Source organism: Dendropsophus ebraccatus, chromosome 7 (genome assembly GCF_027789765.1).
Source record: "Dendropsophus ebraccatus isolate aDenEbr1 chromosome 7, aDenEbr1.pat, whole genome shotgun sequence".
Lineage (NCBI taxonomy): Eukaryota > Metazoa > Chordata > Amphibia > Anura > Hylidae > Dendropsophus > Dendropsophus ebraccatus.
In genome coordinates, this window is record NC_091460.1 from 103,311,479 (window position 1) to 103,326,884 (window position 15,406).

Genomic DNA, 15,406 nt, shown 5'->3' on the forward strand with positions numbered 1-15,406 from the left:
CAAAAATGATGAAAAGGTCACATCTCGCAAATTCGGTACCCCAAAACAAGCCTTCATGCTGGCAGAAAAAGTTTTTTCTTTTTTAATAATGACATTATGGGTACAAGTATTCTGGTCTCAATAATCTGTAAGGTGAAAGCAAGAAAATTAATGGTGACACTGTACATGTTCCCCCAAGACCCAGCAAAATATGTGCTAAGTATGCAAAATGTCCCTGCTTCCTTTCTGAGCCCTGTAGTTTGCTTAAACAGCAACTACAAATTTGTGTGGCCCTCCGCGGAAATGCCTCCCCACACTATTACTGACCCACTGCCAGGCTGCTTATGCTGGAGGATGGTGCATGCAGCAGAACGTTCTCCACTGTGTCTCTAGACTCATGTGTTCAGTGTGAACCTGCCCTTATCTGTGAAGAGCACAGGGCGCCAATGTCCAATCTGCCAATTTTGGTGTTCTCTGGTAAATGCCAATCCCCCTTCATAGTGTAAGGTTGCAAGCATGTTGGGCCCTGGAGTCTGTTTCTGACAGTTTAAGCTAACACATGAATATTAGTGGCTGTGTGTGTATACATAAGTGTGTGCCTGTGTGTATATACTGTACATAAATGTGTGTATACATAAGTGTGTACCTGTGTGTATATACTGTACATAAATGTGTGTGTATACATAAGTGTGTACCTGTGTGTATATACTGTACATAAATGTGTGTGTATACATAAGTGTGTGCCTGTTTGTATATACTGTACATAAATGTGTGTGTGTATACATAAATGTGTGCCTGTGAGTGTATATACTTTAGAAATATGTGTGCATCTGTATACATAAGTAATGGCAGTTAAAAAAAAAAAAAAACAGCAATAAGTGCATGAACAGAACAACTGATGTTACAGGCTGATGCAGTTATTTTATTTGGAATGAAAAAGGCGATGTCCTATAATACATCTCTGTGCTATTATCTACCTTTGCAGTGTGGCACATATGACAAGGGACTATATAAATAAATAGCATGGAAACAAATAATATATAAAGTGACTATATGGGATAGAAGAGGCACTGGAGGACACAGCACAATGTAGTTATGCAGAATAGGGAGAGCGTTAGTTTTTCATTGGAGCGTTGCTGAGTTTTGTGGTCTTCTTTAGGTGGTGATAATTTGGAAGAATCTTCATCAGAAAGTCCAGTTGCAAGGTCTGTGGCTGTATAACCAAGAAGAAAAACAAGGGTCAACCATTCCATTCTAAAGGTTGTGAATGAGTTACCTGATTAACATGACTATTAACTATTGTGAAGGCTGTCGCTTAAAGGAGTATTCCACTGTTGAATGTTGAATGCATGTTGAATCATTCCCCTCTTGGAGATTAACAAATCAAACCATACTTATTATCTTTTCAGTCTCCTTCCCTCAGTTCTAATCCTGCTGCTCTCTGTTGAAGCCACAGAAGAGTGTGTGAGCTGTCCCCTCTATCTTCCCCTCCCCCCCCTTTCCGAGATCACTCACTTAAACAGCATCCCTGGCCAACTGTCTATACTCTCTGTGATGCCAGGAGGCTAAATCTGAGGTCAAGTTCCTGATGACCTCTCTGTGATTAACCCTCTGGGCATTATAGAGTGTAGAGAAAGGGACGCTGTTTACATGAGCCATCTTGGTAAGGCGGGGGAGGAGGGGGTTCACAGCGGAGACGGAAAGAACAGCTTACACACAGTTTTTTGTGTCTTCAGCAGAAAGCAGCAGCTCAGAACTGGGGGAAAGAGACAGAAGAGGTAATTACATGCATGGAAGGAATTGTTAGTCTCCAGGAGGGTGGATGATTTAACACGTATTTAACCTAAGCAGAATACCCCCTTAACCTGCAGTTTTGCCCCTGTATAGTTTACTCCAGCAGTTAGATAGCATATTGATTTACCAATATTATTTTTAAAATCCCATTACTCCATATACTGAACAAAAGAAAACGTCTCTAGCTCCGTAAAAAGATCAATTGTTTATTGTAATAAATGTCTGATAGACACAGGTCTGCATTTATAACCCACCCCTGTATTGAGAATGTGTATACCCTTACAGTCACTCCCAATGAGATGGCTAATACCCCCATATTCCAGCAGACACCCCTTTATTCATTCATCACCTGCATGTAGCAACCTCCTCACCAGATGGAAAGGCAGTCAGGGTAGCCATGACCTTAAGATAAGAAGGACCTCTATCTTCGGCATGGGTGAGAGCGCTAACAATGTCTGGCTAGAGGAATAACTGGCTGATATACATAGATACTATAGTACCCACCTGAGGGCGCTCTGTCTGTACTCTACGTAGACAATCGGATCCATATATGACTGTATTCTCTGGGATAACCTCACAGGTGTCCACCTGGCAGCAGGCGCCGATTATGCAGCCACTGGTTAGGATAACATTTCTACCTACATATGCTAAGAAGACGCAGACATACAATATATTAGCATTTTTACTATACTAGCGTCACTCATTCACAATAAAATCACATATCTAAATTAGAGAGCTTCACAAGAGATATTTTGAGGTTTTTTTATGTTTATTTAATCTGTTTCCTGTTGTTTTTATAGTAACAGCATATGGCAGTGCTGTACAGATTGCTCACAGGCTAATTTCCCAATCTCATACACACAATAACTCATCAGTACGTTGTGTGTGTGTAGAAACTGAAATACCTGTAAGAGACACATGCAAACTCCTATAGACTCTATATACAGTCCTTGGTTGGTTTCGAACCCAGGACCCCATCGCTACAAGGCGACAATGCTTATTTTGGTTAAACTAAAAACATTCAATAATTGAAATTGTATGGATAAAAAAAGAGGGATTTTCCAATAGCATACCTTCATGCCAAATTGTGGTTAAATCAGCATCTGATTAGGGGGTTCCTGACACCTGGGACCCCCCACTGATATAATAGATAAAGGGGTTGACTGGGGAGGACAAGATGGCTTAAGTCCATTTGCCGCTTGATTGCGACTTAGAATCACCCCTCCACGTCTAGAAAGGTATAATTCCGAGAAATGGAATGTCAGGAAGTAAGCACCGGGGAGCAGGTCAATCATCTACTGCCATAGGAAACCCCTTTAAATTAAATGGGCACTGTCAAATTAAAAAACAAACAAGTTTTCATATGAGATTGTGACATATGTGACATGTCAAAATATTTTTGGGGTCGGGTGCTGAGTGTTCAGACTGCGACTGAGGAGGAAGAGCCAGGAGAAATCCGCACTGATTGCGTTCTGTCCAGCCTCTGTGTCATGTGACTGAGTCAGCTGCTTTAAGGGGTTTCTCCAGTGATTATTTTCTTTCAAATCAGCTGGTGTGAAAAGGTTTTACCAAAGTAATTTACTTCTATTTAATAATCTCCAGTCTTCCAGTACTTATGAGTAGCTATATGTCCTGCAGGAAGAGGTGTATTCTTTCCAGTCTGAAACAGTGCTCTCTACTGCCACCTCTGTCCACGTCAGGAACTGTCCAGAGTAGTAGCAAATCTCTAAAGAAAACCTCTCCTGCTATGGGCAATTTCTGATATGGGCAGAGGTGGCAGCAGAGAGCACTGTGTCAGACTGGAAAGAATAAACCACTTCCCACAGGACATACAGCAGCTGATAAGTACTGGAAGACTGGAGATTTTTAAATAGAAGTAAAAGCGTTTGACACAGTTCCTCATGGACGTCTGATGGGTAAGTTAAAGTCTATCGGTTTGGAAAGTAATGTGTAACTGGATTGAAAACTGGCTTAATAATCGTACCCAGAGAGTGGTGGTCAATGATTCCTACGCCGAATGGTCCCCTGTAATAAGTAGTGTATCCCAAAAGTCAGTACTGGGCCCCCTCCTGTCTAATTTGTTTATTAATGATATTGAGACTGGAATTAAGAGCAATGTTTCTATCTTTGCAGATGACACCAAGCTTTGTAGTACAGTACAGTCTATGGAGGATGTGCAGATGTTACAGGATGACTTAGACACACTGAGTGTTTGGGCGTCCACTTTGCAAATGAGGTTCAATGTGGATAAATGTAAAGTTATGCACCTGGGTACTAATAACCCACATGCATCATATGTCCTGGGGGGAGTTACTCTGGGAGAGTCGCTGATGGAGAAGGATCTGGGTGTACTTGTAGATAATAGACTACAGAACAGCACACAATGTCAGTCAGCTGCTTCTAAGGCCAGCAGGATATTGTCATGCAATAAAACAGGCCTGGACTCGTGGGACAGGGATATAATATTACCGCTTTATAAAGCTTTGGTGCGGCCTCATCTGGAGTATGCTGGCCAGTTTTGGAACCCGATTCATAAAAAGGACGTTCTAGAGCTGGAGAGGGTACAAAGACGGGCAACTAAACTAATAAGGGGAATGGAGCATCTTAGTTATGAGGAGAGATTAAAAGAATTACATTTGTTTAGTCTGGAGAAGAGACGTTTAAGGGGAGATATGATTAATTTATTTAAATATATAAATGGCCCCTACAAGAGATATGGGGAAAAGATGTTCCAGGTAAAACCCCCTCAAAGGACAAGAGGGCACTGCCTCCGCCTGGAGAAAAAAAGGTTCAATCTCCGGAGGCGACAAGCCTTCTTTACCATGAGAACTGTGAATCTGTGGAACAGTCTACCACAGGATCTGGTCACAGCAACAACAGTAGAGGGCTTCAAAACAGGGCTAGACAAGTTCTTAGAGCAAAATAATATAAATGCATATGTATAGAACCTATCACCCCTCCCCCTTCCCTGTATCCATCCCCTCCTTGGTTGAACTTGATGGACATGTGTCTTTTTTCAACCATATCTATATCATAAAAATCAAAGTCTGTCTGTCTGTCTGTCCTTCTGTCTGTCTGTCTGTCCTCTATAGACTTCCAAACGCCTGAACCTTTGACCCCAAATTTGGCCCACAGATACATTGGGTGCCCAGGAAGGTTATTGCGAAGTTCCCGTCCCCGCCAGATGTACAGGAGGGGAGGGGGAGGGGAAAGAGCGGCGCCTCATAGAGATGAATGGGAAAATCTCCTCACTGCAAACACAGGTGATATAATTAGGCTAGGTTCACACTGCGTTTTCAGCATCCGTTTAACGGATCCGTTTTTTTTAACGTCCAGAAAAATAGGGTCAGCAACGTTTTTTGGTCCGTTTTGGTCCGTCAAAAAAAACGGATCCGTTTTTTTTTATAATGGAAGTCAATGGAAAAACGGATGCACACAAATGAATCTGTTTTTTGCAATCCGTTTTTCATGCGTTTTTTGCAAAAAACGGATGCGTTAAACGGATGCTGAAAACGCAGTGTGAACCTAGCCTTAGCTGCAGCAGACACGGCAGTTGGAGCCTTAGCAACCAATAGGATTACTGCTTTCATTTTCACAGGGAGCAATGGTTGCTAGGGAAGCTGCCTCACAACATCCACAGTAATAACTGGTAGACCCCCTACTCCATCTATACAGTACATGTATATACAGGACCCCCTACTCCATCTATACAGTACATATATATACAGGACCCCCTACTCCATCTATACAGTACATATATATACAGGGCACAACAGATATACCAAACTGTGACTGGGTAACACTGCTACACCAGACCTGACCAATACCGCCATACTGTGCTGGATAACACTGTCATACCAGACCTGACCAATACCGCCATACTGTGACTGGATAACACTGCCAGACCTGACCAATACCGCCATACTGTGACTGGATAACACTGCCAGACCAGACCTGACCAATACCGCCATACTGTGACTGGATAACACCTCCAGACCTGACCAATACCGCCATACTGTGACTGGTTAACACTGCCACACCAGACCTGACCAATACCGCCATACTGTGACTGGATAACACTGTTATATAAGACCTGACCAATACCGCCATACTGTGCTGGATAACACTGTCATACCAGACCTGACCAATACCACCATACCGTGACTGGATAACACCGCCACACCAGACCTGACCAATACCGCCATACTGTGACTGGATAACACCCCCATACCAGACATGACCAATACCGACACTCTGTGACTGAATAACACTGCCATACGGGTAAATACAACCCTGCAGGTATACAGGACACTACAGGTATACAGGACCCCAAACTTTACACTACAGGTATACAGGACCCCAAAACTATATACTACAGGTATACAGGACCTCCACCAACTATACACTACAGGTATACAGGACCCCAAAACTATACACTACAGGTATACAGGACCTACACCAACTCTATAATACAGGTATACAGCACCTTCACCAACTCTATACTACAAGTATACAGGACCCCAAATATACTATAGGTATACAGGAACTCCACCAGCTATATACTACAGGTATATCGGACCCCAAACTATACACTACAGGTATACAGGACCTCCACCAACTCTATACTATAGTTATACAGGACCATCAAACTATTTACTACAGGTATACAGGACCCCCGAACTATATACTACAGGTATACAAGACCTCCACCAACTATACATTACAGGTATACAGCACCAACTATATACTACAGGTATACAGGACCCCTGAACTATACAGTATAGGTATACAGGACCTTCACCAACTGTACACTGCAGGTATACAGGACCTCCCTTAACTATACACTATAGGTATACAGCCCCCCCAACTATGCACTACAGATATGCGAGACCCCTAAAAACTATACATTGTGGGTATACAGAACCCCTCCAACTATGCACTACAGGTATACACTAATTCCACTGATTAACTCAGATGAAACAATACCTTTAGCTTGGCCTCCTGGGCACCTTAGAACAAATCTAATTAACACACTGACACTTTATACCCGGGCAGTGCCGGGTACATTTTCTAGTTAACTATATAAATTACAAATCTATATAACTTCCTGACACCAGTTGATTGAAAGACTTATTTTTCTCGACAGGGTTTCCCTTTAATGTAAGATGTAAATATATGAAGCTGTCTTGCTCAAACAGACACAGAGCAGGAGAGAGGCTTGTTCATGTGCGTTTCTCCACACGCGGTTGTGATTTGAACACTTTATTTGACCGATAAAACTTTTGACAAGTCAAAAGTTATCTCTGGCGACAGGTACACTTTTACAATACTTGTTTGGTGACAGATTCCTGTGACTTAAAAAAGGTGAAACATTAAAGGGGTATTTCAGGTTATTTTGATATTAACTCTAGTGATTTGTCTTGTAATATAATTAATATATCTCATTGGTTTCTATTAGAAATTTTGTCTCATTCTCTTAATTTTTACATTAGTCACGTGGTTCTGTGACGTCACCGGCCCGGAAGTGTGGTGACTTCCCCAACTCAGCCGGCCTCTAGCTATTTATGTACTTAGAAAGCTATCAGAGCCTTACAAACATCCCTCCCTGAGCATGGGGCGTTACATGATGCCCCGTTCCAGGGTGGGCCTGTCAGTGTGAAGGAGGTTGCATCCACCTCCTGTGTAATCACTCCTGTGTAAGACCCTCCAACCCCCTGCCAGTGTGATCATCCCGTTACCCCCCCCTTCCTGTATCGTCATCCCGATCCCCCCCCCTTCCTGCATAATCACTGCGCCCCCCCTGCCCCCCTCCCCTTTCTGCATAATCACCGCGACCTCGTGGGTGGTGGTGAGTGATGTTTGAATTGGACTGATTACATAGGAAAGGAGGGGATCGCGGTGATTATGCAGGAAGAGGGGGGGCCGGGGGGGAGGCGGTGATTATGTAGGAAGAGGGGGAGGGGGGACAGTGATGATAATAAAGGAAGGGGGGGGGAATCGGGATGACTGGCAGGGGGTAGGAGGGTCTTAGTGATTACACAGGAGGTGGATGCGACCTCCTTTACACTGACAGGCCCGCCCTGGAACGGGGCGTCACATGATGCTCAGGGAGGGCTGTTTGTAAGGCTCTGAGCTTTCTAAGTATATAAATAGCTAGAGGCCGGGGAAGTCACCACACTTCCGGGCCGGTGACGTCACAGAACCACGTGACTAATGTAAAAATTGAGAGAATGAGACAAAATTTCTAATAGAAACCAATGAGATTTATTAATTATATTATAAGACAAATCACTAGAGTTAATATCAAAATAACCTGGAATAGCCCTTTAACTTTAAGAAGTTTTTCAATTTCACTACTTTTTGACCGCACATCTTACATGCTGGAACAAAATCATGTTTTCTCACAGCAACTTGAAGAAAATATTGGTAATGGCCACAAGGTGCTGTTTACACTATGATGCATGTTTAGTATAGTCTGAAAAATGAAAGTTATGCAATTTTTTAAAAAATCTTTTAGTATACCTGGCCCATCATAGTATACAGCTCACCTTTGGATTCAATAACATTGTTATCGCCTATCTTCATTGCTTGTGAATCTGGAAGGACATTAAGGAATTTTGTGCAAAATCTCAAGGTTAAAAAATATCAACACAATGCGAAGTACAGAACTACTACGAGACAAATTAGAAAGGACTGGACTGTAACCACATCCCAATATTCTATCAGGTTACTGGGCAATATGGTGACATGTTTACTACTGGAAACCCCCATCCAGCATAAGAATAAATGACCTGTTAATCTGAGCAATGTAAACCAGGGAGTCATGATATAAGGAGGGTAATCCATCCGGAGTATGAGTGGGCTTTAGAGTGATCTGGTTGGGAGGAAGTGTCAGCTAACATCCCTATGATCCCTGATCTCAACCATTAGAATGTATACACAGTATATACATACAGTTCTTATCCCTCCTTAAAACTATATATTTAAGTGCATATAAAAGAAGGATACAGCATCCGACTTCAAAGACATTGTTGGTGCCAATGATCATCGCTTTGGGCTCCACATCTTCTGAGTCAGGTGCAATGTTTTCTGGAAAACTGGAAAGGTAATTGAGAGGAAGACTTCAGATTACATCTCTATACCCAATGTTATCTGTATACAAACTCTGTGTACAGTCCCTTCTGCTGTGATAAGGTGTTATAATGTCTGAATGTAAATTAACATCAGGAAATCAGACACACATCAGGAAAATCTATCCACACAGGCTTGAAAAATAGGCTTGGAAATTAAAGTACATGTTCCAGCAAAGAGACCACATAGAACCCTATGGGGGCACCCTGAATTCCAGATGTGCTGCTTGGCAATGCAGGCAAGCGCCAGCACCTGGGCAATTTCCAAAGGGTACCGACACTGGCCCTTTAAAGGGAACCTGTTAGCCCCCCCCGTGCCGGCATGAAGGCCGCCTGACCTCCAGATACTTACCCCCATCTCGCTAAGTCCCACTCCTTAAGCTGTTCCCGGGACGGATATATGCTAGTCGGAAGCCCAGCGCGTGCGCTGCAGAGACACGACCGACGCCCAATAACAGAGAATAGAGAATAACAGCTCCATTGATTCTCTATTGGCATCGGACTTATCCAAGCAGTGCGCACGTCAGGCTTCCGACAAGGATATCTCCAACCCGGGACCGGCTCCAGGAGCGGGACTTGGCGAGATGGGGTAAGTATCCGGCTCTAGGAGGGGGGGGGGGGGGGTCGAGCAGCCTTCACCCCGACACAGGGGGGTTACAGGTTCCCTTTAACTGTACACGCTCCTAGTCATGAAATTAAATGTGGCGCACTGTTTGGCTCCTGGCCCTGTCAATCACATATTGCATCATTATGCTTCTGGCCACAAGAGGCCGCTCTCTCCCCCATGTCGTGTCAAGATTTAAACAGTTTATGATGATTCCGAGAGCTCCGGATGCCGTTCAGTAGCACATCAGAGCAAAAGAGGTGGAGATTTCAAGCAGAGCCTGCACGGGGGACGCTGCTTAAATTTGTGGCCTCTTTTGCTCGGTGTGCATGGGCCCTTTATTCTGGACACCAGCCTGTTTAGATTTCAGCTGGGGGAATCAAACTGGTGAATCTCCAAATATGCGTCACCTGTTTCTTATAAAAGCCTGCTCCTCGATTAAGTTGCCTTCCCCAATAACGATGGGTCCTGCTTCAGCATATATACGGGCTTTGGGATGAACTACGGTCCTTGGTCCTGGGAAAAAATAAAAAGTGAATAGACACTAGTTATTGTTCAATGTAACCCAAGCACCCAATGCATACAGGACTGTCCCGGTGATTATGTGACTAACCACAGGCTCACCTGGGACAAGGTGCATTCAGAACTACAATAGTCACATGATTAATGATCATTATTTGTGGCTGTCAATATTAAGAGAAGGCCATCTTTTCCCGCTATGACCCCGTAGTAGGTTCACACTATGTAAAAAATACGGCCGTATTTCATACTCCCAAGGGTCTTACTGAACCGTGGAGCAAACTACTAACTGCAGCGGAACAGCGCGGAGGAGGAGGGTATGTGTCTTACCTTCCTCCTAGGCACCTCCTGTTCAGCAGGGACATATAAGCAGGTTAGATTCTTCTAACCTACTGATAGTTCCCCTTTAAAAAAAAGTCTATAGCATTAATGGATCAGTGTCTCCTAGCAATAGTACAGTAAGTAGCCTGCAAATATGTGTGAGTGCTTAATAGTTTAGCAAGTACTAGTAGGATACCAGGCTGAGTATAGACTTACCTATCGTGACATCCCCTTTAATTTCACTTTCCACGCACACAACTGCACCCGGGGCAATTTTAACACTGAAATGAGAAAAGTTTCCTGGTTGCTGAAAGGATTTATAAAATAACAGAAGAGTGTAAATTTAGCAATGTTACCCAGAACATCCAAATCCCAGCCAGGAGCTGTTTGGGTGCAACCAAAAGCCACAATACAAGGGATTTATGCACATGGCTGGATTATACAGATGCCTATACCAATCCATGTGCCCACCAGAGCTCTAGCTGCTACTAATCTCATCAATGTGCCAGCACAGAGACATTACAGAGAGCAGGACCTGTGTGTATGGTGGCAGCACAGAGATATTACAGAGAGCAATACCTGTGTGTATGGTGGCAGCACAGAGACATTACAAAGAGCAGTACCTGTATGTATGGTGGCAGCACAGAGATATTACAGAGAGCAGTACCTGTATGTATGGTGGCAGCACAGAGATATTACAGAGAGCAGTACCTGTGTGTATGGTGGCAGCACAGAGATATTACAGAGAGCAGTACCTGTGTGTATGGTGGCAGCACAGAGATATTACAGAGAGCAATACCTGTGTGTATGGTGGCAGCACAGAGACATTACAGAGAGCAGTACCTGTATGTATGGTGGCAGCACAGAGATATTACAGAGAGCAGTACCTGTATGTATGGTGGCAGCACAGAGATATTACTGAGAGCAATACCTGTGTGTATGGTGGCAGCACAGAGATATTACAGAGAGCAGTACCTGTGTGTATAGTGGCAGCACAGAGATTTTACAGAGAGCAATACCTGTGTGTATGGTGGCAGCACGGAGATATTATAGAGAGCAGTACCTGTGTGAATGGTGGCAGCACAGAGATATTACAGAGAGCAATACCTGTGCGTATGGTGGCAGCACAGAGATATTACAGAGAGCAGTACCTGTGTGTATGGTGGCAGGACAGAGATATTCCAGAGAGCAATACCTGTGTGTATGGTGGCAGCAAAGAGATATTCCAGAGAGCAATACCTGTGTGTGTGGTGGCAGCACAGAGATATTACAGAGAGCAGTACCTGTGTGTATGGTGGCAGCACAGAGATATTACAGAGAGCAGTACCTGTGTGTATAGTGGCAGCACAGAGATTTTACAGAGAGCAATACCTGTGTGTATGGTGGCAGCACAGAGATATTACAGAGAGCAATACCCGTGTGTATGGTGGCAACACAGAGATATTACAGAGAGCAGTACCTGTATGTATGGTGGCAGCACAGAGATATTACTGAGAGCAGTACCTGTGTGTATGGTGGCAGCACAGAGATATTACAGAGAGCAGTACCTGTGTGTATAGTGGCAGCACAGAGATTTTACAGAGAGCAGTACCTGTATGTATGGTGGCAGCACAGAGATATTACAGAGAGCAGTACCTGTGTGTATAGTGGCAGCACAGAGATATTACAGAGAGCAATACCTGTGCGTATGGTGGCAGCACAGAGATATTACAGAGAGCAATACCCGTGTGTATGGTGGCAACACAGAGATATTACAGAGAGCAGTACCTGTATGTATGGTGGCAGCACAGAGATATTACAGAGAGCAGTACCTGTGTGTATGGTGGCAGCACAGAGACATTACAGAGAGCAGTACCTGTATGTATGGTGGCAGCACAGAGATATTACAGAGAGCAGTACCTGTGTGTATGGTGGCAGCACAGAGATATTACAGAGAGCAGTACCTGTGTGTATGGTGGCAGCACAGAGATATTACAGAGAGCAGTACCTGTGTGTATGGTGGCAGCACAGAGATATTACAGAGAGCAATACCTGTGTGTATGGTGGCAGCACAGAGACATTACAGAGAGCAGTACCTGTGTGTATGGTGGCAGCACAGAGATATTACAGAGAGCAATACCTGTGTGTATGGTGGCAGCACAGAGATATTACAGAGAGCAATACCTGTGTGTATGGTGGCAGCACAGAGATATTACAGAGAGCAATACCTGTGTGTATGGTGGCAGCACAGAGACATTACAGAGAGCAATACCTGTGTGTATGGTGGCAGCACAGAGAATGCCTACACATTGCTAATACAGAACTACAGGGATCGGGCTTTTCCTTCACACCATCATCTAGTGACATCTCCAGGATTTAGGAATAGGTGGCGGCATAGTAATATAAGGTGCCAGTAGAGTGACAGGTGTATAAGCAGAGATTTGTCCGTATTCTGCAGGTCCCTCCTTGCCCTATGACAGCTTTCTTTTACCAAGATTTCGACACGCCTTTCTGTTACTTGTCAACTGGGACTGATGAATCCATGCTCATGTTTAACATTTAAAGGGGTACTCCAGATATAGATACTCCAGTTATATAGATCTGTAAATCTCTTCTAATTAAAAACCTCCAGTACTTATTTGGTGCTGTATGTCCTGCAGGAAGTGCTCTATTTTTTCCAGTGTGACACAGTGCTCTCTGCTGCCACCTCTGTCCTTGTGAGGAAATGTCCAGAGCAGTAGCAAATCCCCATAGAAAACCTCTCCTGCTCTGCACAGTTCCTGTCACAGACAGAGGTGGCAGCAAGGAGCACAGTGTCAGACTGGAAATAATATACTACCTACTGCAGGACACACCGCAGCTGATAAGTACTGGAAGACTGGAGATTTTCAAATAGAATTAATTTACAAATCTATATAAGTTTCCCTGATTTTTTTTTTTTTTTTGCTGCAGTCCCCCTTTAACACGTGTCTTATATAAAACATAAACAGAACACAGCGGACCCACAGCAATTCTTTTAATGGGACGTCCGAATTATTTTAGATAATTTGTCTCCCCCTTTGCTGCAGCCATAAAACCCATGACATCACGGACTCCTTTTAATAGCGCCCCATGTGCCAGATTAGGAGTGGGGAGAACCTGAACGTTTTCAGACATCACCTTTAAGAATAAGTCACCCCCTTTTAAGGACGTGAATAGCAACTGCAGTATAATACAGGACTCCGTTCACACTCTTGAATCTCTGTTGTGGGACCTGTCAACAATTCGTAGATTTTTCATAATTTGTATAAGGCAGCCTGAGCCCTAACTTCAAGGTGAGGGTCAATGTCTATCTCACTGGTGTCAAACTGCGGCCCTCCAGCAGTAAGAAGACTACAACTCCCATCATGCCTTAGCAGCCAAAGCTTTAACTGTCCAAACATGATGGGGATTGTAGTTTTGCAGTGAGTTTGACACCTGTGGTCTTGGGATCCACTAGATCACGTGGTGAGGGTGACACTGGAGCTGCCCATCATACCTGGGGGCCATACATCACCAGACTACAGAGAATAGCTGACACAGTGTATGCTATTAGCTATATTACGGTAATCCAAGGCCTGCACGCTATATGCCCAGCTATACTACGGTAATCGGGACTACCAGCCTCTAAGGTCTCCATTCTATATCCCCGGGAGGAAGATGTAAGAAGCCGTCACCTCTTCTGCAGCTGGGCAGCCTGCTTCAGGAGCTCCGCCATCTTTATGGGAGGGAGATGCTCAATCCCAGGAGCGAGAGCCGCGGTGACGTCACGGTCACATGATCAGTCACCTGACAGGAAGGAGTCAAGCTGCGCTGTCACGTGCCACAATGGACTAGGAAGAATAATATCCGCTCCACAACCGAGAGTGTGTTCAGACTGTGCGGCCACGTCGTCTGTTATAGGAAAAGCGGCGGCCTTTATTTTTAAATACCGCACCGTCTGCATACGTAAAATGTACGACGGTAATACACGCGGCCTCTCAGTATGTGTACTCAGTGCTGTACTGTGCATATACCGTAGTAGAGCTGTGTTAGAAGGGTTGTGTATAGGTGCAGGTAGGCTGGACTTAAAGGGGTTATCCAGCACTACAAAACCATGGCCACTTTTCCCCCTACTGTTGTCTCCAGTTCAGGTGTGGTTTGCAATTAAGCTCCATTTACTTAAATGGAACTGAGTTTCAAAACCTGCACCCAAACTGGAGACAACAGTAGGGGGAAAGTGGCCATGTTTTTGTAGTGCTGGATAACCCCTTTAATAAATGTCCCCCTATATCTGTATATACTCCAGCCAGACCACTGCCAATCTCTAGCGTTTTTTCTCCCATAGACTTCAATGGGATTGCTCTGGTTGTCTCAAAAACACCATTGCTATGCGTATGGCGGGTCTTTTTTTTTGGTGTTTTGTCACTTTTTGTGCCAGAAAAAACGCAAATGCATGGAAAAACTTTTTCTGGCGTGTTTTTTTTTTTTGGGGGGGGAGGCCTGAAAATGCCTCATAGGGCGGCACCCTGATACAGTGTTTGGCTATTGCAGCTCACTATGAACATGACTATGGTTTAGCAGCGGCCGTCAGTCTGTCCGGTCACGTGTTCCCCGCGTTCCCACACAGTATTTAAGGCCATTTGTTGAGCAGCAGGCAGAACTGGACCAAAAGCTGCATATAAACCTCTGTGGGAACATAACCTTGTATAAATCAGCTGGGAACATAGCCATAACACTCAGTTAGGGGACGTCTTTAGGCAATTTATGTCCACAGAATTGCAGGTTTGCAGATTTCATACTAGAATTTGATATTGATCACAAAAATGAAATTGCAGAAAACGCAAAAAAACAAACACCCCCCCCCCCCCCCCCCAAAATATGCTAAATACAATATGAAATCAGTAATAGGTTGCTATAATTGTTATCTGAGTGTGCACATAGCCTTAGAGCTGCCATAACTACATGCACTTTACTGCACATTAGAAGGCATCTTGTTGCATTTACAAACCGCATAAAATTTTTTTTAACAGAAATTGCAGCAGTACCACCTCAAAGAATTATATATATATATATATATATA

The 15,406-nt window shown here is 44.0% G+C and overlaps 1 protein-coding gene across 1 annotated transcript; it reads right to left on the reverse strand.

Annotated features, from left to right (window-relative positions):
• Nucleotides 1-880: 880 nt before the first annotated feature.
• DCTN6 (dynactin subunit 6) lies at nucleotides 881-14,129 on the reverse strand. The gene is made up of 7 exons (XM_069976685.1): nucleotides 14,022-14,129; nucleotides 10,564-10,628; nucleotides 9,918-10,023; nucleotides 8,782-8,870; nucleotides 8,322-8,369; nucleotides 2,278-2,420; nucleotides 881-1,192 (listed from the first exon to the last, which is right to left on the reverse strand). Exons 1-7 carry the CDS (start codon nucleotides 14,060-14,062, stop codon nucleotides 1,094-1,096), a joined length of 591 nt encoding a protein of 196 aa, XP_069832786.1. The 5' UTR covers nucleotides 14,063-14,129; the 3' UTR covers nucleotides 881-1,093.
• Between the last annotated feature and the right edge of the window lie 1,277 nt (nucleotides 14,130-15,406).